Source organism: Coloeus monedula, assembly GCF_965178545.1.
Source record: "Coloeus monedula genome assembly, chromosome: 14".
NCBI lineage: Eukaryota > Metazoa > Chordata > Aves > Passeriformes > Corvidae > Coloeus > Coloeus monedula.
This window is the reverse complement of record NC_138794.1, coordinates 10030402-10054900: the sequence shown is the minus strand read 5'-3', so window position 1 is coordinate 10054900 and position 24499 is coordinate 10030402. Positions and strand designations below refer to the sequence as shown.

General features: G+C 44.0%; 1 protein-coding gene across 1 annotated transcript in view; it reads left to right on the top strand.

The window, feature by feature from the left end:
- ADAMTS17 (ADAM metallopeptidase with thrombospondin type 1 motif 17) overlaps nt 1-24499 on the top strand; it is a gene marked incomplete at both ends in the record, with an annotated part of 152857 nt that overhangs the window by 25478 nt on the left and 102880 nt on the right. Inside the window, 3 exons of the mRNA XM_082291026.1 lie at nt 4652-4735; nt 5076-5233; nt 11353-11396. Of these exons, the coding sequence (XP_082147152.1) occupies nt 4652-4735; nt 5076-5233; nt 11353-11396 (286 nt within the window). The remainder of the gene's footprint in view (nt 1-4651; nt 4736-5075; nt 5234-11352; nt 11397-24499) is intronic.

Here is a 24499-nt window from a genome sequence, read left to right as displayed (position 1 = left end):
CTTTTTTTGTCCCCTAAGTGCATTTTTTTGGGTTTTGGAATACATTACAACTGTGGCTTGGTTTGGAGCTTGCCTTTTTCTCAGAGAAGGCAGCATGGAGGGTGGGTTTCTGCAGTGTCGGTTCTCCTGCAGCTGTTGCTAAACCATGCGATTGCTGTGGAAGCTCTTTGAAGCAGCAGGCAGGAACTTGAAGTTAGCGATCCTTTGGATGTCATTAAGAGGGAAAATTCTTATGTTGTTCTTTAGGAATGATAATGTTTTGCTCTCTGAAGCCTGATTTTACACTCCACAGATTCTTTTTCATTTTGGATTTCCCCTCTGAGGGTTTTTTATGTTAAAAAAGCAGATAAAATCATTTTTATCATGCTTGCATTGATGGATTTATATGTCTGTGCTCTTGGGGGCTGGCACATAAAGTCTCCAGAGCTGCTACTCATAATCAGCTCCCTTACCCTGGTCTGGCATTTTCATGAGGGGAACAGGGACATAAGGGAACATAAGGGAAAAGGATCTGAGTGTCTGATCACTGTCTACAGATTTCTCTTTTCGCTCCAGCAGCCCCAGGAGAAAGAGTTATGTCAACTGTATCTTATAAAGAGCTATGAATATGCTCTTTTTCATAATGTTTAAAGGAGTAATTTGAAAGCTTGGCTTTAGGGGGGTGTTAGAAATCCTATAGCACTTTTCAAAATGAGAGAAAGACAACCTCAGTAACCTGACTAAGGCTTCTGCTGTCCAAACCTCATCCAGCAGCCAAGGCAATGGGAAGGCTCCTGCTTGTATGCAGTGCTTAGGGAAGAAAAAAGAAAAAAAAAAAGTCAATTTACCCTCAGGGTTGCTGTTCTGAACTCCAGAACATCTGAAACACACACGTCTCCTCCCACCATCCACCTGCAGAGGAAGCTCTTGAGAATTAAAAAAAAAATTAAAATGATGTAGTTTAGTTCCTCTCTCAGCCCAATTCCTTATGTCTGCGTTTGCTTTGTGCGTGCTGGGGCAGGCCTGGACAGCTTATGCCAAAACTGCATTTGTTCTGCCCCTTCTATGTCAGAGCTGTGAGGAGAAAGAGAGGGAGGAGGAATGCAAGCAGAGGAGGATGGTCCAGCCTTCAAGCTTTCCTGTTTTCTTCAGGGCATTCTGTACAGTAAAGCTCTGTCAGAGAAATGCAGATGAAGGGGGGAGATGCCAGAGACAGACTTTCTTCTTCTTGTTCTACTGCCCTTCCCCTTCCATTTTTTTCTGTCTGTTTTGTATTATTTCCTGTTTGTATATTTCCTCTTTCCAGATCTCACTCTCTACTTTTGATGACTCCTCATAGAGAAGTCAATACAGTGTAGAAGTTCACCTGCAGCAGGGCACCAACAGCACTTCAGTCCAATTGACCACTTTTCCCATCCCTTCTTTTCAGCCCAGTGATCCAGAACCTCCATTTCTGTTCCAGCCAAGCTGCTTTCTGCCACTTGTGGTGGTGTCCTAAACCCATAACCTTTGCATTTGGTTCCATGGCAGGTTCTGACACTTCTGTTCCCAGCTGCCTTACTTTATTAAAAGGTTCTAAACCACCCCAAATATTTTCACTTTTCCCCTGTTGGAAGTAGTCACAGCAGCCTGAGGGGTGTGATGCAATTGCAGGCTTCAGGAAGGGTGGCCCATGGTGTTGGGAGTGGGCAGGGAGGTGTCTGTGAGTCAGTCTCTCTGTCCATGCAGCAGGAAATCTTGAGAACATCTGCAGTGGGAAATCCCATTCCTCATCCCCTGGTACCACTTATCCCAGCCACTTCACTTGGCACGTGCTGGTGACGGACACTTGGATGTGGTGTTGAACAGTTTGGACACGCTGAGTCTGTGGGGTTTGGTCTCCTTGTTGGCTGGGTGAGAAAAGCAGAATGTTGTTGCTGCTGTGATGGAATTCCATTCTTAGCAGGAAAGGCCTATGTATTTGAATTCTTTTATTTTATTTATTGTTACAGTCAGCTGGATTCTGTGATGATGCTTCCTTTGGGCACGGCCTGGTTTAACATCAGCTGTGAACAACCTGAGCTGTATCAGACTCATGTTTTTTTATTCAAACCATTTAAAAGTCTGTTTGCCTTCTCCTTGGGATTCCTTCTAGCCTTAAAGCCCATGATCCCAGAGGAGTTTCCCTCTGAAAGGACAGTGTGTGGGTGCAGCTGGCAGTGGGGCTGAGACCTGGAGCTGCCCCTTGCCGGATGCAGATGGTCCCAGCCCTAACTGCAGGACACAGCAGAGCCTGTCAGGAGAGCTGGGGTGCCTCTGCGAAAACATCTTCAGAAGAGGGGAAAAAGCTGCATCGTGGAAAAAAGTGGGGAAAAAATCCATGTGAGCACCCAGGTCAGAGCAGGAGGATGAGGAGCTCCAGGTGCTGGAGCAGAGGTTGCCCTCCAGCCTGTGGGGAGACCATGGTGGGGCAGGTGGCTGTTTCCTGAAGAACATTGTGACCTGAGGAGAAGAGCCCATGCTGGAGTAGGCTCTCCTGACAGGAATTGCAGCCCATGGAGGGGATCCATACTGCAACAGGGAAAAGAGTGTGAGGAGGAAGGAGCAGCAGAGAGAGCTGTTACAGGCTGAGGACAGTCCCCATTCCCCATCCACCTGCATGGCTCTGGGTGAGGGGGAAGGAGTCAGGAATGCAGGAGTAAAGATGAGGTGAGAGGAAGGTGTTGTTTTATCTTTTTTTTTCTCTGTATATAGATTATTTTAATTGGCAAATTAAATTTTCTCCAAGTCAAGTGTGTGTTGTCTGTAACTGTTAAGTGATCTCCCTCTCTGAGGGAAAGGTTAATGTTCCTGCTAGGCAACACAAACTGCCATCAGTGTGGGGCTCCTTTGGGCTTCATTTAAGAAAATAAGCAAACAAAGCTTGCATAAACAGGCAAAGTGGAGCCTCTTGCACTCCCAGTGGCTTTTTTTTTTTGTTTAGTGTCCAATTGCTGCTGCTTGAGCTCTTCTGAGATCACTAGTGGATGGGAATAAAAGTGCAGTCAGAGTTATCCGTAGGACAGAGGGCACAAGAGAAAAGGAGGAAGGGCTGACAGCTTTCAAGATTGCATCCTGAGCTCTCCAGCAGCTGGTGCTTGGTGTGCAAGTTTTGCCAGGGAAAACACCCTTTGGAAGTTGGTGGTGTTTGGATGTGTCCGTGCCAGGTCTGGAGGCAGCTTGTCTGCTCTGATGGGAAGCCAAGCACCAGCACCACCAGGCTCAGTGATAAGGACCTGTTTGCTGGACTTATCCTCCTTTCATGAGTGGGAACTTCATGGGATGGCCAGAGCTAGTGGAGAGCTGGGACACCAAAGACATCCATCCAGCCATCCATCCAGCCATCCCAGGGAAGTGTCTGTCAGCCTCTGCAGTGGTGCAGCAGGGGTTGACTCCCTCAGCCTGGTTCCCCAGTGACCCTCCCAGCTGAAGGTCCAGGTCTCCACTTAAACAGGTCATTGGTTGGAGCCCTTCTCTGCAAGTGTCAAGTTTATCCCCACCAGGTCTGTAGTGAGAGGCCTGAACTGCTCTACCAACACATCCCCAGGCTAAGCAAATAGTGCCAGCCCTTGTGTGCACTTGTACACCAGCCCCAGGGAAGATAAATGGCTCATTGTGCTCAGCTGAAGGTCACTGGGTCAAACACTGAGTAGCTCTGTCTTGCAATCTGTGCCTAAATTGTAGGAAACATTTACGTGTGTGCTTAAATCCAACCCCAAGCACTGGAGAGTTTCAGAGCACTCTTCCACTGAGCACATTCCTGAGTATTTGCACAAGTAGGAAAAATACCAAGCGTTGAAAACATAATGTGCAAGATCTGCTCGTGTCTCGGGTTTGCTGTAGGAAGTTACTGAGCCTGGGTGATGCTTGTAGCCAAACGAGCTGTGAGGAAGGAATATTGCTTACCTGGGGCCAAACCTTCCTCCCATTTGTCAGGAGTCTCTCTTCACTGGTCTTGATTTTGGTTTTTTTTATTAAGCAGGGGATACAATATTCACCCAAGATCTTTTATGTGGCATTTTACACCTTTTTAAGATAAACTCTTCCCTCACCTTTCTTGATACTGTCTAGTTAAAACATTTGTACACAGAGAAATGGGTGGAATCAAATTCTGGCATCAATTAAGATCTTATATTCTAACCTATAAAAATGAGGTGAAGTATCTGAGCTGGAATGCAAAATCTGGAGAAAGTAGTAAGGTAGTTTCCGGTGCTATTTTTGTATTTCCTGAGGCTTGTGTCATTATGTGCTGCCTTATTACTATTCTCTTATATAAGATATGAAAATAACAGAGGGAAATTGCTTTTCCATTCTATTTCCTGAAGTCTAAAACACACCATTATTTCATCTTGCATTCAGATAGCTCTGATATTTAAATGCTGAAGATCCATGTTAGTTGGATGCTTCGTAACGTATGTCCGTGCTCCTGAGACTTTATGTTTAGAGTTCCTTTGGAATATTTCTATCCTTTCCACAGTAACTCTTAAAAAGTCTTTATTTTACTGAGTGTAGTAGCACAATCCTTTTATGGGAGTTTTTTGTGTCAGTTTTTAGGACAAGTGTCTAACTTTAGTCACAATTAGTTTCTTCAACTATTACTAGGTCTTGGTATTGCCACTAATACACTCTGGATGTTTTCTTTGCTTTTTGACAGGTGTACAACATGTTCCAGCATCAAAGCCTGGGAATTAAAGTCAACATTCGAGTCACCAAACTAGTCCTGCTTCACAATCGCCCTGTGAGTTCCAACTCCTTTCTCCCCTGCTCCTGGAATTGCATTGTGGTGTCCCACAGGGTGGGAGGGGGATGTGGGACAGGTCTGGCCTCAGCATCACAAACTGTGAGGAGTTGCCTGTTCCAGTTCACCATTAAAAGTGGCAGTATTAAAGGTGGGAAGTACAGGGGCTGTAGGAGTGAAAGGAATCAGAATCCTTTTATTTATCCTTCCTGGTAAATCTGTCTGCTTGTAGCTGCAAACCAGTCTCAGGAGTTAACTGTTACAGAGAGGTCTGATGCTTTATCTAAAGACTGTGGCTGATATTTCTCCTTTTATATCTCCTTTTTTCTCCCCCCCAAAGGCGAAGTTGTCCATTGGGCATCATGGAGAGAGATCTCTGGAGAGCTTCTGTCAGTGGCAAAATGAAGAATATGGTGGGGCAAAATACCTTGGTAACAACCAGGTTCCTGGTGCCAGGGATGACACCCCTCCTGTGGATGCTGCTGTTTTTGTGACCAGGTATGGGAAGGTCTGGTTTATCAGTGTACTACATCTAATAATGCCCATGGTCAGTGATGGGGTTATCTGGTCAAGCAGAAATCTAAGAAAAAGATGATACATTTGCTGTTCAGATGCCTCTGATGAAAGTGATCTGTCTTTTGTACATTCTTAACAAGATTGTACAAAGGCATCTTTCCTCTTGAGCCGAAGTGTCACAGTCATGGTCACTCTTCTGTGTCACAGTCAGGATCAGGATGTGGCTGTAGCACAGGAAGTTTTCTTACACCAGCTGGTAGGAGTGGAAAAAAAGGGAGGTTTTGGAGCCCTCCTTCCTAGGAGAAAGAAGGTGTGGAACTGAGAACACAGCTGAGCTCAGGTGCTCTGTGTGCAATTAGGGATTACTCAACTGAGCAGTCTGAGAGGAGCAGACAGTGCGTCAGCAGTGGGGAGGGAGTTATCTCCTAAGGAAAGGGGGAGAGAAATACCACAAACTAAATTAATTTGCTCTCTCTTTGCCCGAGGAAATAACCACTTTAACACCTCTCCTCTATCACAACTGGGGTAGAGGAGGGGTGTCATTCCTCATTGGTTTGTGTATTTGAAAACTCCTGCATTTATTTCAGATGTGAAATGATCTTTTTAGAAATACTTGAGCAAAATTCTTTGCATCCTGGAGCTCTGAACTTACTGATGTGTCAAACACATCAGATAAAGCAAGAAAAAGGGTGTTGTAGGGACAACAGTCTTTTTTCCTCTAACTACCTGAGCTCAACCTCACAATACAATGCAAGTCCCGTGTTCCCCACAGTTACCACAAATTTTGATTAGCAAATCTATGGTGTTTTAAGTTTTTTGCATCCTTTAAGATGTAAATGAAGTATTGATTATTACAGAAGTGATCTCTGAATAATTAAAGTGAGCACAAAATTATGGTGTGATATGGATGCTCATGGGGCTAGTAAAACACTACTTCCTACCCCTTCTTCCCCAGTTTGAGACAGGAAATACCTGTATTGCAGTTCAGTATTACTCACCTCTTTCACCTATTTTCTCTGCCAACAATTTAAGTAGAAATACATGTTTTTGCATAAACTACCATGCTGATTGTAATAATCTCTTGTGTTAGATTTGTGTTAACAACCCCAATACAAACTATCCATGGCATTCTGGTGAGTTTTCAGTCAAAGAGCTGGTGAGCAGGGCATGAGGCCAGCAGAGTTCCTGAGAAAGCTCCTCCACAGATGTGTGTGCAGCTCCCCCAAACCCTGCTCCCTCCTCTATTCACTGGAGTCCACCAAGCACTTGTGCAGATACTTAACAGTTTAGACAGGGGGAATAGTTCCTTTGAAGTCAACAGGCTGAACATCCTGGTTATAGTTAAGCATGTGCTCCATTGGATCAGGGCCTAAATAAATAACGAACATTTTTGTTAAACTCATCTGGCCATCCAGTTGTCCTGCATGACAAGTGAGGCAGAGAGAATCTCTTCTGATGGGCTCCAAGCGCGGGGCGGGGGGAATGAGCAGAGCATTTCATCTCTGCAGACTCTCTGCAGCCTTCAAAATTGAATGCATAATGTCAGGCTAACTGAGTTGGACTCAGGCATCTGAGGAAGAACTGTAGAAAGAATTTGTAGGAGGAATTGTTCAATGGATTTGCAGGGTTTTGCAGTGGGAATAGCTGAGAAGGTACAGGTTTGGTTGGGTTAGAAACTAGATTCAGCTTTGGTGAGAAAGTTCAGGCCAGAAAGCACGTGGCTGTGCATTGGAGCAGCGTTTTTCCTGCTGGCTAGGCCAGCAGTATGTACTTGGAGTCTTTCCTTCTTTCTTGCTGTGTCCTGTCATCCTTAACCCATCCTGCTTCTGCCTCATGGAGGATGCCGCATTGTTTGGAAGACTTCTGGCCCAGCAGACCCATTCCTGTGCCAGGGAAATGATTTTTTCTCCTCTTGGCATTGGAACTGTGTGTGTGTGTGTCCCTGGACCCTCCCCAGACTGTACAGATGGACCAGTGGTAGAGGATATGGGAGCAACACCATGTCCAGCACAAGCAATTGTGCCAGAAAAAGCAGAAGCTGAATTTTCAGCAGCTGCAGCTGCTTTAAGGACTAGAAACAGATTCTTTGGGGTCAAGCTCTGAAGAAATCCCACTGGTTCCAATCTGGCTGGGTTCATTTGAAACATCAAGGCATGCTTGCCTTTTGAAACTTCACCTCTAAGTGATGTTTCCCATACCCTCATTTGTATGCAAAAGTGGATTACTCAGGTGGCAAATATCCCTCCTGTGGGATTTTAATAGTATCCACCTGAGTTCCAGGTAAGAGACACACTGTGCCTGTGAAATAAGGTGCACCTTTGTCCTGCTCAGTAAATAAATGAGACAGTGGGAATAATCTGCCACAGCCCTGAAGGTCTGAATATAGTGTTGTGGTCTCTATAATCATCAGACTTTTCTCATTCAAATCCTGGTTTTGAACTTGCAGAAATTCAGATCTCTGGCATCTTTGGATAGTGTACTTCATATTTTAACAGGCAGCTGACCAGAATAACTTCTGTCTGCAGAATCTGTATCTTAGTGATTTTAGAAGCATGTCTCATTTGAAACACATTCTCCCTCTGTCTTTTGCATTCTCTGGGAAATCTTCAGGCACATTGATGTTGTCCCAGCTCCTGGCTGGATGTGTTTGGGTCACCTATTAGACTATAGGTGATGTGATAGCAGAGCAAAGAATGTCCCAACACTGACAGGAACAGGATTCAGAGCTGTCTTTAAGCAAAGACTTGTTTTTTCCTGACACAGTGGTGTAGTTGTTCCATTTGCAGCCTGTTCCTCCATTCCACATTTCTCCAGCCCTTTGCCTTCCCATTAAATGGGCAAATGGAGGAATTCACTGTGCATCAAGGAAACTGGGCACATAGTGCTACTAAATGCACCTATGGATGTGGAAAGTTTATTTTGGCAGGTTCTGGACTGTACCAGTTTCCTCTGTCCTTTAGCTTTATGACCCTGCAGGGTTAGACTGGACGAAAGATGTCATTTGAAGGATGCTGGGAATGGCCATTTAATAGAATACTTCTTATTCCTGTTGCACAGTTCAACTACTTTCCTTCTGTCTCACAGGAAGGACTTGAATTGCAGAGTTTAGCTTAGCATAGTTAGGTATTTTTTTCCAGTTGGTGGGTGCCAGATGGAAGAGTGACTGTAGAGGAGTTCTGAGCTCTTCTCGCTATTTTTATTGAACAAAACAACTGACTCGTCATTTTTTTGAGAATTGTTGTACTCTGCTAATGGAAACCCTCTGCTGGGTACCACACATGATAATGACTGAGAATTTCACAGGTCCCAGGATGAGAACTTGTGTCTGGCTTGATTCAGTCAGTGGCTAAAAAGTGAAGAGTAAAACTGGTTCACAGCTAGAGCTGTGATTTCAATATATTGTCCAAGACCTCATGTGATAAGGTCAGATGTTGGATTTGAACTGCAGCTCCTGGAGAAAGAGTTTTATTCCAACAAAGCTCTGTAAAAAATTCTGCTAATAGAACTGTGTCTCTGTGATAAGAGACCTTTGCACATGCAATGAATATTAAAATACCTTTTCTATATTGTTGAGTATCATTATAGTATCAGTCATGTCAAGCTCTCACTTCAAAAATATAGGTGCAGTTGAGCTCAAAAATGTGCCAGAGACACCTGTGATTGAAACTTTTTTAAAAGCAGATCAGTTTCAGGTGCCAGGATGGAGCCATTTAAATCACTGCTGTGACTGAGCCACAGGTGAGACAGATCATTCTTAACACCCTTCCAGGCTGTAGGACTGTACGAGTTTCGGTAATGGGTTTTGTGATGAGGTGTCTCCTTGCCTTTGGAAGAAGACTGAGACCAAGCTTCTTTGTGACTAAAGGTCTGGATGTGCTTTTCTGTTTGGCCACGGAGTTTTGGGGTACAATATTTGCAATGGTCCAGATGGTTTAAATCCTGGAATTTTCTTACATATATTTGAATAGAAGATGGAGTTTCTTGGACTTGTGTTTATGATAGTTTTAAGGATGCGCTGAACAGGTTTTATACTTGAATTGCCAGTGATGTTCAGTTCTGCTGCTGATGTGCTTCAAGCCCTTCCCTGACCAAACAGCATCACAGCACTCTTCACACACAAGGGTTATTCTACCTCAGTAGGAGAGCCTGGAAGTTGTGCTGGATCATTTACAGACCCATTATTTAATGGCATGGTGGTAATTCCTCTGTGGAGCTGCCAGAAAGTGCCAGCCACCTTTTGTTGTGGGACAGCGCAAGGAGCTGAATTTTTTTGTGCGTTATTTGCAGGGCTGGACAGGCTCTGGAGAGAGAGAGGCTTTTCTAGCTGTGGCCTCCTGCCATCCACTAATAGTTCAGCTATCTGTTGTCACAAGAAAAGCATCTGTTTGATTTACCAGTTTATATAACATAATAAGTCCTTAAATAAACCTCTGTCAAGCTGGCTCTGGGAAGTCGAGCAGCCGCGCTGGTGCCAGCTCCGTCAGGAGACTGTCATTAGTCTTCCTTGGAAGGGCTGGAATGCCAAGGTGTCGAGACACAGTTAGGCTGCAGTGAAAAATGAAAGCTGGGGCTGGTGTGTGGTCGTAGCTTCCGATTTTTGTTTGGTTCCTGTCTGATTTTTTAACACTTTGATGGTTGTTATGGTTTTTCTGCACTGAAGCATGGTTGATTTTCAATGTCTGCTTAACAAGAGCTGGTAATGGCTGTTTGTGCTCTCCTTCCAAGCCCTTGACAGCTTGATTTGTGACTTTCATAGGAGTTTGGTGTGGAGGGTCTGGATTCATCAGCCACAGTCCTGGGCCTTAAATCCCTTTTCCTATAAACCTTAGTTTCATAACTTTCTTCAAGGAAAGAGCACTTTTAATATTTATCTATTTTTATATTTAAGTATTTTCTTTTTCTAAGTATTTTTCTTTCTCTGAGTATTTTTGATTTTCCTCCTGCCAGACTCTTAAACTCCAAATCCCATGGGGACTCAGGCATTTCAAATGGCACACTCCAAATGTACTAACAGGATTCTCTTGCCTCGTCCCAGGGTGAGGAAAGCCATGGTGATAGAGACTACAGTTCCTCAGGTTCTCTTGGGTTAAGGAACTTCTGAAATGTTTTAGCACATGTGATGTTTCTCTCCAGCTCCTCTTTATTGTGGATTGCACTGCAAAGCAGCCCTGGTGAAGAGAGCTCCTAGAAGTTTAGGTCTAAGTGCTTATTGAAATGTATTCAAGCTATTAATTTAGTTATAAAATACTTTCCCTCACACACTTGTTTTTCTGTCATGAGTAATCTCATGTATAAAATCTTCTCACAGGAAGTGTCAGTGCTTTGATGGTGAGCTTCAAGGCTTTTATTCTGTTTCTGTTTAATACAGCTCCATGGATCCCTCATTTATTTGTGGGTGCCAGTGGCATCTGTAGTGTCTTCTCCTGCCTTGATGAGATGTGGAGAACCAAATGGAGTCTCTTGAATCTCTCTGTGTTGGATTCAAGCCATAAAATGGCAAATCTGACTATGATCAATTTTGCTGAAGCCAATTTACCTGTTACCTGGCAAATCCTGAAATTCTCTTTCTTCTTCCATGTCACATCTGTCTTTCTCTGTTTAGTCCTGCTTTTTTCATGTTCTTTTCTATTCTAGTGGAAGAAGAAGGAAAAACCTGAAGAATTGAGAATTTCTGGGTACACATTATTAGTTCTGTGCCTTCAGGCTGTGCCTCACACTTCTTCTACTCCCACTGTCTTTTAGGGTGCATCACAGGGTGTCTGCTCCTTTTTGTTACAGTTCTCTTGTGAAAAGAAGAGCTTCAGTTTTAATCTAGTTGTGGAATAAGTGTGACATCACAGACTAAGGCAGGGCTCTTTTAGGTGCTAAATCTTAAGTCTATTAAGTTGGACTGTGGTATATGGGGCTGATTCATACAATTGCCTGTAATCTCAATAGCAATCAGTGGTGCTATCTGTGTTGTCATCGTGTAGACTGCACAGCAGCCTTAAAAAATCCCCAGACCTCAACACCCATATGTGAGTCATGCACCACTGCTTTTTCCTAGCCTGGAGTCTGGAGGCACAGGATACATTTCACTTCTGTTCTGTTTTTCTTTCTAGGACAGATTTCTGCGTGCACAAAGACGAGCCTTGTGACACTGTGGGTAAGTCCAAGAAGCAGGGGAGGGTATTTTGATAGCCGCCTCTATGCTAAGAGGAGTGTTCTGGACAATCTTTCACTCTTTGGTTTGCTGTAATGTTGGTTTTGCTGTTCTGTGATGCAAATATGGATTAGCTGAGCAGAGTATGAACTATAAATAATCCATTAAATTTTAACCCCTTCTAAGCCCTGGAGGTCTCTGGGTTCAGGAACTATTCTTAAGTATTTCTGCTATGGAATGGACACAGAAGAAACTGCCTTGTGGTGTGTCTGTATGATGTTCCTTTCAGTTCTCTCTCACCTCAAACAAGAATTTGCTAACTAAGGAGTGTATTTCCCATTGTAAGAACCTGTGTGGCATTGCCAGATCAAGCTGGCACTCAGAAGCTGGAGAAGAATACCTCATTGTAGGAAAGCCAAGTTAAATCTTCTTTTCAGCCTCCTGCTCCTCCTACTTCCTAACTGCCTTTACTCGTATCCAAAGCCCGCATACACAGGGTCCTTACATCCCACACATTAAATACTTTATTTATTTATTTCACTCAGGTAGCAGTAACCTTGACTGTGTTCTCCTGGGTTTTTTTTAATCCCCACAGAAGCAGCAGTGTTTGGAGGCACTGCCCAACATCCTCTCTGTGATGATGGCGTGATTTTTTTTAAGATTTGCCTCAAAGTCAAGTGGTCCAATTATCCTCCATTCTGTGTAAATTTGGGATGGATCCTAATTTTCAGCTTTTCTTACACTCCAGTGTTCAGGGAGACACTTGCAGGGGTTATGTTGACAGTGGACAATGCAGAGCAGGGAGGGAAGTGCCTTCAGCAGGAGCCCTGTGGAAAGCTCATCTTGGAATGCAGGTCCTTTCCTCCCTGGTGTGGGGATCAGGTGAAAGAAGGAAATGCAGATCTGGACGATACATACACATGAGCAAGGGCTGGCCTCTGTGTCCAAGTTTTTTCTATTTGGAATCCCTCACAATGCATTTATTCTGTGTCCAATGGAAAACACACTTCCACTGAGGAAGGTTTTTACACTGTGTACCTGCACCTGGAGGTGTCTGTGGTAAGATACAATAAAGCAGTTTAAAAAAAAAAAAAAAAAAAAAGAGAGAGAAGCTGATGGAAGACACATGCTGACTAAAGTCAGATCTCTTTCCATATTTAAGGAGAGTATTGTTGAAGATCTCTATTCAGGGAATTATATTACCAGAGACAGCATGACTAAGGAAATATTTTTATGACTTCTCTGTTCTTACAATACCCGAGTTATTTCTTGTGCTGCAAATTACTGCAGGCTGTGGCTGCAGTGGAGAAAGTAGAAGATCACAGCAATGAAGGTTAAACTCACTTGTTACTCTTTCCAGGATAGTTTTCCAAGATACTTAGAAGGGTGAATGTTCCTGGGACAAAACTAGTCTGGCCTCTTTGCTCTCTTCAATCCTGCTTTTCCTACCTTCTCCCCTGACACTTTGATTATGTGGCAACAAAGCACTTATACCTTCACTTACACATTTTCTGTGCCCCATTTGTCCTTGTTGTGCCATTTACATTTTTTTCATGTAGGCAGCAGAAGAATAAATTAGTAAGTGTTCTTTTGTGGCATGCAGCTGGTTTGAGAAAGTGATCAGTGTTGGTAGTACTAAATTTTAACCATGCAGAAGATTCTCCAATCTTCCTCGTTTGTCAGAATAGCGAGAAAGAGGTGTCAGTTGTAGAGAATAGCCACCATTCTCTGCCCTGTGCACATACCTGGGTGATAAGAGCAGCAGTGTAGTGCGGCTGTGACTTGGGCTTAATATGAATGCAACAATTGAGACAGGTGGATGCCCATTGATCCTCCATATTGGCTTATGAAGGTTTATCTTGGTGTTTCAACCATCTCTGCTGTTGCCAGATTCCTGTTTCTCACTCCAGCTCCCAGATACTCCTCTCCAAATCAGCAGGACTGCCTGTGAAAGCAAGAAGTGACTCCAGCGAGTGACATCACGTTTGGTCTTGACGGTGGTGCTGAGGTTGTCGCACTCCCCAAAGTTCTCAGCAACTTGCTTTCATTTCTTGCTTTACACTTGAATGGATGAAGAACATGATCTCAGCAGATGCATGTGTGTTTCTACACCTGCTTATGGCTGAGGTTGGCCCTTACAGTGCCAGTGCTGCCATCCTGTAAATTCAGTGAGGAGCCTCTCTCCTAAACCAGGCTGCTGCTCTATATAAGGCAGAGTATCTGGACTCTTAGACTCCTGATTTCTATTCCCAGCTCTGGCACTGACTCATTGTGTGACATTTGGCAAGTCACTTGCATTCTGAATGCTTCTGTCTACCTCTGTGAAATGAGGATTTTGAGTGCAAAGCTACAGGAGATTGCATGGCTTAGGGAGGTCTCCTATAAAGAGTGTGGTGTTCTTGGGGTGTGATGCAATACAAGTCCAGAATCTAATGTTGCTTAGTCATGTTCAAGAGACTGTAAGAAATCTGTTGGATTTTATGTACTGAAATAAGAGGACTCAGAGTGCTGTAGGTAATGTTATTTTCAGTGACAGTGCCTTGATTTTCTTTACATTGTGAGAAATAAGGAAGCAAAACTTCCCCTGGTGGAAGCCTTGAGCCCCAGCTGTTGTTCGGAAGTGGGATTACGAAGTTTAAATGGCTCCTAAGAGGTGTTCATTTGTACTTTGAAAGATCCATATTGAAAAACCTGTCTGGAATCTTTGCCTGCCATGCAGACACAGCGAGAAACAGCAGCAGGAGGTTTGTATTTGTATTCTGGCAGGGGTCCCTCACTGAAACCAGTTGCTCTGGGGACTTGGTTCAAATTTTCTTGGCCCGGCTGCCAGGGTAGTGTGGAAGGTTACATAATTGCAGAAACAAGCTCAAAAATGGGGAAAATGTGTAGGTATGTCTTGGTGGGGTGATACTCCACTGTCTGCACCACGGAACAGAACCACGTTTGTGTAAGAAATAGTTTGTTAATGCTCATGGCCCCACTTGGTTGGGTAAGTTAGGCCTGGGAATGGATGAATTCCAAAGGAGGTGGACGGAAGGAAAACAATATTCCTGTGTGGAACAGTCGTGTTCCAACAACTTCTGCTGTGGGACCTCTGATTCACTCTGCAGTTTGAGCAGGAGGGTTCTTTTTGTGTGACACAGTCTCATCACACACCAGTCAAAATTCCAGAGTCTGCTTTGGGCTCATCCCTCGTGCTGTGACTCCAACTAGAGCTGCCGTTTCCTGCAGAAAAATCTGTGTTCCAAGGGAGCTGCCTCAGAGCCAGCCAAATTGCGAGTTTAATGTCTCACTATTAATATCAGGCTGCAGCTTGGAGCCTTGCACACTGTCAGAATCCAACCTTTCTGTGACATAAGCAGATTGAGAATGCCCCTTTCGTTCAATATTTCCACTGCCAGTGCCAAATAAGCAGCTTTACGGTTAGTTAGGAATGATCCTGCATATTTCAGGGCAAAGCTTGGCCTTCATTCCTTGGTGTACATGTTACCCCAGATCCAAGCTGAAGCTTCCCTGTATTCAGCTAATAATAAAATTGGGGGCAGTGTGGAATTGGGAAATGGAAAATGAGAATGTGTCTTAAATATCCTTAAATTGCCCTGGTTAAAAATGACTTTACCTCTGCTGTGGTCACATGTGCTCCTCTGTGGCTTGATGTCGGGGAAAAGAAAGCAGAGTGTGTGTACTGCAGAGGGGCAGGCTGAGCTGAAGGAATAGCTGCCTGGAGAAAAACAAGAACAGAGTGAGGTGATTGAGAAACATAGTTTTCCAGACTCTTTCCACAGAATCAGTGAATCAGTGTTTCGAGAAAAACGTTCCCATCTCCTGGCTGTTTATCGCAGTAAAGCATTTCCAAATATGCCCAGGTTTGGCAAACGAGGGACTGTGTCTCCAAGTAGGCTTTTTTTATTCTATGTGAAACACCTGAATAAGGGACATTTTTACCTTTTCCTTGGCCATTTGCCACATCTGGGTGGCCTGTCCACAGCAGGAGACAATTCTGGTCATCCCGCCTGTACTGTTCATTTAAATCTTCCTCCCTGTGTTGTATTTGTTTCCAGTCCCCTACCAGTGTCACAACAGAGAATTCATCCCCAAGGAAAGGGCAAAGACTAGCTGGTTTGCTCTGAGTGGAAAAGGAATTCTCACATTAAAAACATTTTCCATAGTGGTTCATGTTGAATGTTTCTGTATATTCCAGGGCGGGTTTTTATTTGATGCCAGAATAAATAGAAATACCTGCTGCTTAAAACAATTCATTAGAGCAGCAATGCCTGGCTTTAGCAAAAGCCTTGCTGGGACTGTCCTTCGGACCAAACCCAAACACAGCTTAATACATTAAAATGAACATACTGGAGGTTAAAACGTCCCTTAAAGAAACACCATTGAGTTGATTTGGTGTTTGAGAAAGAAAGGGGCCTCACAGCACTGCAAATTTCTGTCACTTGTGGCTCTGCAGGGCAATGGAGTCAGGCTGTTGGCTTTAGGAAACCAAAGGGATCTGTGGTCCAGTGCAGTGGAAGAGTTTTTCCCTTGCCTTTTGGTTGCTTGGGATTAAATGCTGGGCTGCACAACCGAGACAGTGCTGAACTATGCTATTGGGCATATTCCTTGCTACCATCTCCCGGGCCCGACCCTACCCACCACAGCCTTCCAATTTCTTTTCACCAGCTAGCAATCCCTCCTCTTCCAGATTCCCACAAAAAATCAGTGTGCCAAGCGAGTGTAATATGAGATTGCATAAATCTCAATAGGGATAATCTCAAATGGGATAAGCACAGCCCCTCAGGTAATCAGGAATTCCTGCTGCTGTAACCCTTGCTCTGCCTCATTCAGTGTCCTGCATGTGCTTTTCCTTTTCTTGTTTTGGGGATGTGGCTTCAGCCAGGCTGCCTCACTGTGCAGTAAAGACCAGAGGAAAATCCTACTTACACCAGACTCAGAATCTTGATGGTGGTTTCGCTGGGGTCAGGATCCTGGTCATGTTTCTAGACATTGTCTGAGACATGCAACCCTCCTATCGTCTTATAAAGGCTTACATTCTGGTTTTATTGTAAAGGAAAGTAGAGCATTTGAATTTCATTTGCCTTTGGGTTTGTTTTGCAGCTCAGGAGTCTTGTTTAGGTTTTTGTCTTTATTCATTCCATGTACTGAGGGCACTGGTGGATTCTTGATCTCCTTGGCTGAAAAATGTCTATCTATCTGGAAAAGACACAGTAGCCAAACACGAGGTGATGTCCTTAGTTGGGAGCTCATATGTCCTGTTGCAAGGACTTTTTGTAGAAACTAGGTGGTTGATCAGTCTTCTCTTTGGGAATTTATCAATCTGTGAGTGCTGTCAACTTACAGTAAACTCAACTTTTTTCATTTTCTCTCTGATGTCTTGGGTGAAAGAATTAACTTGGGTAATTAAAACAAATGCAGGTGTTTAGTAGAGGGAGGATTAGTTACAGGTTTTCTCTATGTTTGTCATTGTTCCCTCTCCCATGTTTCCAGTTCCCAGTACTGAGGTCTCGTAGACCCTCAGTTGCTCTCATGATTGACTCCCTTCCCTTTCCTTTTCCCCTGGTTCTCTTTGGGGTTAGTTCAGAGCTCATAGGAGCTCTTGCTCAGTTTTGCTCCTTCGTGTTCTCTTTGTTCAGCTGGGCCTGGACACCCAGAGGCTGCTGTTCCCAGAGGCCCTGGAGAGTCTGTTTTCCGTCACTCAGACCGCAGGACGTGCCCACCGAGGTCATGGAATTTCCCTACGTTTACGCCACTTTAGTCTTCATTAAACCTCCAGCAGTTCCTCATTAGTTCTCCTCCATACATCATTCTCCTTTTGCAGCCTCAAAATGTGTTTCAGGCCCTTTTATTTTCCCATTATTTATCTGTCTGTCTGTCATCCTCACCCATCCCAGCAGATAAAACAGCGGCCTTGCAGTGTGGTGTGTGTTTGAAGCTTGTTCTCAGGGAGCTGGAACTAAACACTGTCAGCAGGGAGGAATAACACACTTCCTGCTCTGTACCTGGCCTTTTGTGTCCTCCATCAAACTGCTATTGGTAATGAATGCTTATAGGTATTTAAGCTGGCATGCTGAAATATGTTCATAGTCGTTTTCAGCTGTAGGGCAACGTGTCCAAAATGTTCCCATCAACTTCCCACCCTGCTTGTGTATGCTAGTGTGTCTCTGCCCATCCTAAATCTTGCTTTTCTTGTTGATTGCTCCCTCCTGACCCTTAGACTTTGACAGAGCTTTTGTCTTTGTTGTGGCTCACTCCAAAGCTGGTGCAGGATGTTTAAGCTGATTTTAGCTTGAAAGCTTTACCTTCTCCCATGGTTTTATTAATGGTTCATGGGGATATGTTTTGATAAATGCTGGTGGACAACTGTCTAAAATGCTGTGGAAAGAACCCATAGTACTTTACCGGGCAAGATATTACTGAGTAAATATTCTCCAGGCCATCACATCTCAGCATTGTACAGGGTGGTGCTGATTACTGTTTGAGTGAAATGTATCTTCATAGAGTTATAGAATTCTAAAATGGTTTGGGCCCATTAAAGCCCAGCTCACTCCAACCCTCTGCCATGGGACATTTTCCACTAGACCAGGTTGCTCCAGCCCCATCCAGCCCGGCTTTCTTCAGAAAACTCGCTGGCTTCCAGAACTATGGTCCTTTCCCGTCAGGAATCCAGGACTCCAGCCCAAATCCTAGCCTAGTCTCTAACTGGTGGGTAAATAATCTCCTTTCTGCTGCCTTTGTTAAAAGGAGTAAGTCATGAGGGAAAATATTTGCCATGACTTTGCTGATATTTATTCTGATGCTCTGATTTTATTCTTTCATTTTAACTCCATCTCATAAATCACTTTATGTGCTAAATCATTGTGCAGCTTGACTGGTGCAGGTGCAAACACGTCCTGCGTTCCACTCCAGGGCCATTTCTGTCTGTGTGAAATTATATAGACATGTACACAAAGCACCTGGGAATTTTGGTCTCATAGCTTAAAGGGCAGATACCTGCATGAGATGTTCCTTTCCCCATCTTTTTACCCCTCACCCTCTTCCTGTGTCTGGGGCTTTGGCATGCAGTCACTTTTCTAGGGGAAAAGGACTTGTTATGACTGTTGTAACTAACAACTCCCAGTGAATTTACAGGATGGTGTCCTTCAGAAGCAATTCACTACATTTTTCATGCTGGCATGGAGAAAAAACAATCAGAAGTATAATATTTTAATATTTCCTTTTGTGTGACAGGCAGTTCTTAGGGTTTTGGTTCTCCTGAATACACTTTGCTAGAACTTCTGAATTATAGTTTTATGTCCTAGACAGCTTTGTGCCTCAATTGTTTTCTAAATTAGAGAAGATTTGTGGGACACTGCTTGAGAACCAAGGCTTTGCTTATGGCTAAGCAACATTTAATGATGATCTAAAGAAACCTCTTCTGTTTATCTCGGAAAGGGGTCATTGTGTTTGCAAATAGAGAAGCAGGAGCCTAATTGATGTCCAGCTAAGCCCACACTGCCAAACAACTGTCAGGAAAAGCTCTGGAACTGCTCCTGGCTACTGTGTGAGTGAGGCTGAGAAGCCTTTGAGGCAGACACGAGCAGAACAAGCTCGTTATATTTGGTCTGTGGACAACGATTAGTGTCTTCTGGGGTTTGTAGTATTTCTGCTGTTGTCTCTTCCCTCATCCATGTAAATGGAGATTTTCCATGCTTGCTGCACTGCTTCACACTCCAGCTCCATCACTTCCCCTTGCTGAGGGTTTGTTTCTCTGGGGGATTCTCATCAGAATGATCATAAAACAAATAAAATCATCAGTTCTGCTTTCACAGCTCACCCTGCTTCTTCCTTCCCCTTTTATTATAAAAGGTTATGGAAAGATAAATAGTGTTTGTTTTCCACAGTGTCAGACCTGCTGTCAGTGCTCTATAAATAACCCCTCTGGGCTGGGAATGCCAATCCCAGGCTCTCTGCAGCAGAAAGCAGGATTTTCTGCTATGACACGCTTCAGGCCAGGTGGACCGGGGAAGATGGGACTCATAAAAACCATTTCTCACTGGTTCTCATCCAAGAACATGGAATGATTTTGCACATCCTGATTTCCAGCCCGGCGCCTTACCCATTAATTCCCAGTTCCCTCCCGACAGACCCGTGCCATGAAACAATACATTGAGGGGTTTTTGCATTGTATTTTATTTGTAAAAAAAGAATGTATTGAGAGGAGAGAGAAATGAACTTGTAAACAGGGCTTTTCCTCAGTAAAATCCAAAGCTCTTTACCAAAGAGATCAGAACTGTGATCCCCATGGTGCTGGTGGGGGAGTGAAGCCTGGAGATGGGAAGGGACAAGCCCAAGGACAGAGCTGGCTGCAGGCTGAATCTCAGCCCAACCCCCAGCTACAGGCAAGGCTACCAGAGGCAGCTCCACTTCCTTGGGCACCAGCCAGTTCTTCAGGTCAGTAAAATAGTGGTTAAACCCTTCAACAGGCCAGAGGTTTGTGTTCCTTCTTTCCACTCCTCGGTCCTTATTTTCCCCTCTGTTTACACATTCCTGGTCAGTTTGCTGCAGACTGCAGCACTTGCAGAAAGCTGACGTGTTTATAATTGAGAAACCTCTGAGGTTTTTCTTCTCCTGTCAGACATAGATGGCTTTTATCCAGTTGACTGCTTTACAGTGCCTTTATCCTTTGCTGGCTTGAAAACATTTCAGATCATTCCTATTGTTTTACAGACCCTGTAGCTAAAAAACCAAGCTGTGTAAAAACATCTGTACTTAGCTGTGCAATAGGCTGCAGACATGTAGGGTAATAAGGCATGATTGCATTCATTGTAGCATTTGCTCCCCTGGATAATCAAAAAGAAGCATTCCAGTTGCACACAGGATATGTAAGAGTAAAGGAAGGAAATGAAGGACAGTTGCCTACTGTACCTTTACATTTCTTTTGTCTTGCAGCTGCCAAGACTAAATGCAATTGTGAGAGCGCGTTTTAAATAATGTAGAGATGAGATTTTACTGGTGATAACCAAGAAAACCACACTGGGAAGTGTGCATAAAACTTTCCCCCCCTCCCCAAAAAGGGAGTTTGACCTGTACTGAGTTTTTTTTTCATTTGAACTGTGTTTTTCCCAGCTTTGGTTAATCATCTGGTAACATGACCTGGTATTATACCTAACCCATTTTGCAGTGTGTCTGGTCCTGGCAGGATTTTGCTACACCAAGTGCACTCAATAGACTGAAAGTCGCTTTAAATCCTTGGAATGTTGTTGGGTTTTATTTAACAATTCTCCCACTGCCTCAGCACAAACTCCAGGCTTTTCAGCTGGGATTGTGCTCTGCATAATGCAAATAGGAATTGGGTATGTAACAGTACTTTGCACCACTGAAAATGTTCCCTGTGTTTACCAGACACTGAAAATGTTTTGTGTTTACCAGTGTGCTGAAAATGCAGTAGGGAGTGTGCTCCAGCCAGCTGTGATCCACTACAAGCTCATTCCATGGCTGGAAATATTAGTGGCAGGTGCTGTGGGGAAGGTGATGAAATTTTGAGCTGACCCAAGAATGCACAGACACATTCTGGAAATAAATTAGTGTCTCTAAATGCATGGCAGGGTACTTTGAATTTTACATGTGTGGATTTGACCAGATCTTCCTTGTAGAAAATACTGGGGTTTCTTCATCAAGTTCTTGCCAATTTAGATAGGAAGGTGACCACAGATAGTGAAATTTTAGCATAATTATCTCTGAGGGGTGTGTATGCGTACATTTGTGTGTGTGTATTTGTGTATAAACTGTCCCTAGAACAGAAGTGGAATTCCTTGGAATTTTATTTGGACACAAGGGTTCTGCTATATAGGTTTTCAAATTTCAGGTTCAGAATCCTATAATCTGCGAGATTTTTGTCTGGATTAGTTTGACAACTCTTTTTTCCTTTTAGATCAGCTGATAGAAATACATTGAAATTACCAAAATAGTAATAGTAAAACCCCTAAACTCAACCCATCAAATATCTTTCCCCTCCTGTACTCTTTCAGCATGATTTGTAGAATGTGAAGGATTTCTGTGTTTGCTTAGCTTGGAATTAGCCTTGTATTCCTACTTTGGTTGGTGGTCATGAGCAGTCAGCAGGTTGAAGGCATTTGTTGGTTTTGTGTGGTTGTGTCATACATTTTTGTGTGGCTGCTTTGCCTGAGCTGTTTGCACTGAGGCTCTGCCTGGCCATAACTGGACTGCTGGGTACACATGAATGTTCTGCTAAGGATCTGCTTGTTGGTTTTAGTAATACCATCCATCAAGCTCCAGCATGTACAGCAATATTTGTGCTGTAGCAGACAAACAGTGTAAACACTGCAGTTACTTGTAAAAGGACTGGCCAGTGAGTTAGGAAACTCTGTGTTGATGTTTTTATTTATTGAAAACTAGTCCATCAGTCTAATCAGACTTTGTTGTTCTTGAAATGACAGGAAAATAGAAGACTGAAGTTAGATTTCTATTTAGAATTTATATTTTATACATCTGTTTAAGAAACCTGTGCACTCATGTTTCTTATCTTGCGTGCTCCAGTTTGTTTGCTTTTCTGGCTCTGTCAGTCAGAAGGAAAATGTTGTCTCCAGCTTGGTCTTGTCTGGATCCAATAGTGGATGAAATTCCTGACTACAGCTCTCTCAACCGGTGTCCTGACTCCTGGGGAAGTATTGGGGCTCCTTCTAATCCCTTTGATGACTCTTCCAAGTGTCTGTTGACTCGGAGTTCAGAAGGGCAGCGTTGTTCACTGGAGCTGCTCTGTCCTTCCAGATGGTTTTCCCTGTGATTTCTGCCTGACTTTGTGCACCACATACTTCAGTAGCATATGAAGTGGAGATGCTTTCCTGAGGGAATCCTGGAATCCTGCAACACGAAAGTGCTGCTTAAGGACTACTGAAGTTCTAAGCTTTGTCGTTTCCTTTCAGCAATGTCTGTTGCCTCACCAGAGTCCAATAACTACGTTTCAGTTTCATGTTTCTTCCTCCTGGTATCTAATTCCTTCTTCCATGATGTTCTCTGATTTGCCCCAGATTTCTTTCTATGGGTTATCTGTCTCACTTGGATCTTCTGTGGAGATCTTCTTCTCCCTCTGTGGAGCCAAGTCAGGGGCAGAGGTTCCTGGCACAGCCCTCTTGTGTTGGCATTCTCTGGGTTGTCTCTCTGCAGCTGAGGAGCTGGGAAGGGTGTGATGCTGCTGGCTCAGAGAAAAGATCTGGATTCTGAGAGCATTTGGCTCTTCCCATGATGAAGAACCCCAGCTCTTGACTGCTGTAGCCAGGATTTTGTTCAATGCACTGATGTGTTTACAGAGGTGCAGGAGACCCACCCATGCACTGGTGTCTGTGAGCCACAGCATAATCTGAACACTGAGATAAATAAAGCTTTCTGGCTTTACACTTCAGTAAAAAAGACAAAGGCCAACCTTCTGGGGGTGGAAACTGAGTAAAAGATGATTTCATGCACCTTTTCCAAAGACAGGGGTAATAATCTTATGGTTCCAGTGAGACTTTGATCAAGCCTGTGGTGATTTTGGTAGCTGGTACTGTTAGAGCAGTTGTAATACACATCCAGCTTGTTCTGTGGGGATGCTGATTATGTTATCTTTGACCAGGTGGCTTTGTTGGGAAATACTTCTCATTACATGGCAGTTGCCAGGCCACTGCCACTGGGCTCCCAGGCAGGCTGGTTCAAAAATACCCAAGCTGCGTAGCTGGGAAGTGCAGCTGTTCCTGCTGCAAATTCCCTCCAGGAGTCACATCCTGAGTGGGGTTTGGCAGGGAGGAAAGCCTGCAAACCATGCTGCAGACCAGGACAGTGTTCTCAGTCAGGGAGACACTGATTTGGCTCAGAACTCGAAGTGTCACCCAGGCAGGTATTGAGAAGCTCCTGCATGTCCTGGGGGTGTTTTATGCAGAAAAACATGGGACTAGAAGAGGCAGTTCTGTCCTTGTTGGGAGAACTTCAGCACAAAGCCCTGGAGCAGTAACGTGAACACATGTGCATGAAAATGTCCCCTGGCTCCTGCAGGATCCTGTGACACATCAGTGCTGTCCCTGTGAGCCTCTTGGGCTGTCACTTCTGAGTTCAGTCCATAAAGGCCTCAGGACTGGGACTGTGCCTTGACTTGTGTCTGTGAGGCACCAGGGACTCTGTCTGGTGTCAGTCATCACAAGGAGCTCAGTGACATTCATCCAAATTTGTGTTTTCTTTCACAGAAGCTCAAGTTTGAACATGAGAGATTTCTTTTTAAGTGTGAGAAAAGCTCAGGCTGCTCCTTTTCATAGTGAGAATTTCTCTGTAGCTGGTGTGGCTTTAAAGGTGACATTTTATTTTTGAGTAGTCTAGAGAGAGAGGTACTTAAAAAACTAGATTTAGGACATACTAAAAATATCTCCAGTCAAATTACCTCTGAAATTAGCCACTGCTTCTCTTCAGTCAGGCTGATGCTGTGATGTGTTTGTGTCGGCATAAACTACCCTGTGGGTCATTCCCTTCCTGGGGAGTGGAAGCCAGGATGGACAGCTCTGTTTGGGAACCCAGAGGAGAGGCCCTTGGGGTTAATCATAACCCAAATAGTTTAACCTGGTTTGGTCAGTGCGTCTGTGCCTTGTGTGTGCTTTGTGCTTGTGTCTGTCTCCCCCAGTGATGGTTGTTCCCTAATATTTTTAAAACCCATCGACCAATTTGAATCAAATTTGAGGATATCAAGCTCAGAAATATTAGGCTTTCAGAAGTTTTCTGAAAATTAGGAAACTAAATAGAGGAAGGAGCCCTCTCCCTCTGATACTGCCACTGAGGGAAAGATTGCATCACCCATGTTTACATCAGGAGCCCCAAGTGGAAGTGGTAATCTCTAGGAAATCAAGCCATTAATTTGGCAGTAAGTTTAGGGATTTTTTAAATTTATTTTCACCTCCCTTTCCACCATGCTGTTGTGCTCTGCCAAAACAAATGTGCTGACTGTTGGTAGTGTGTGAAGAGAGGAGCAGAGCCATGGCACTGCCCACTGACATGGAAGGATCATTTTCACTCCCCACGTCTGGCAGCAGAAGTATCAGCTAGGGTGGAGGTGCTGAGGACCAGCTTTTCAACCCAAGTTC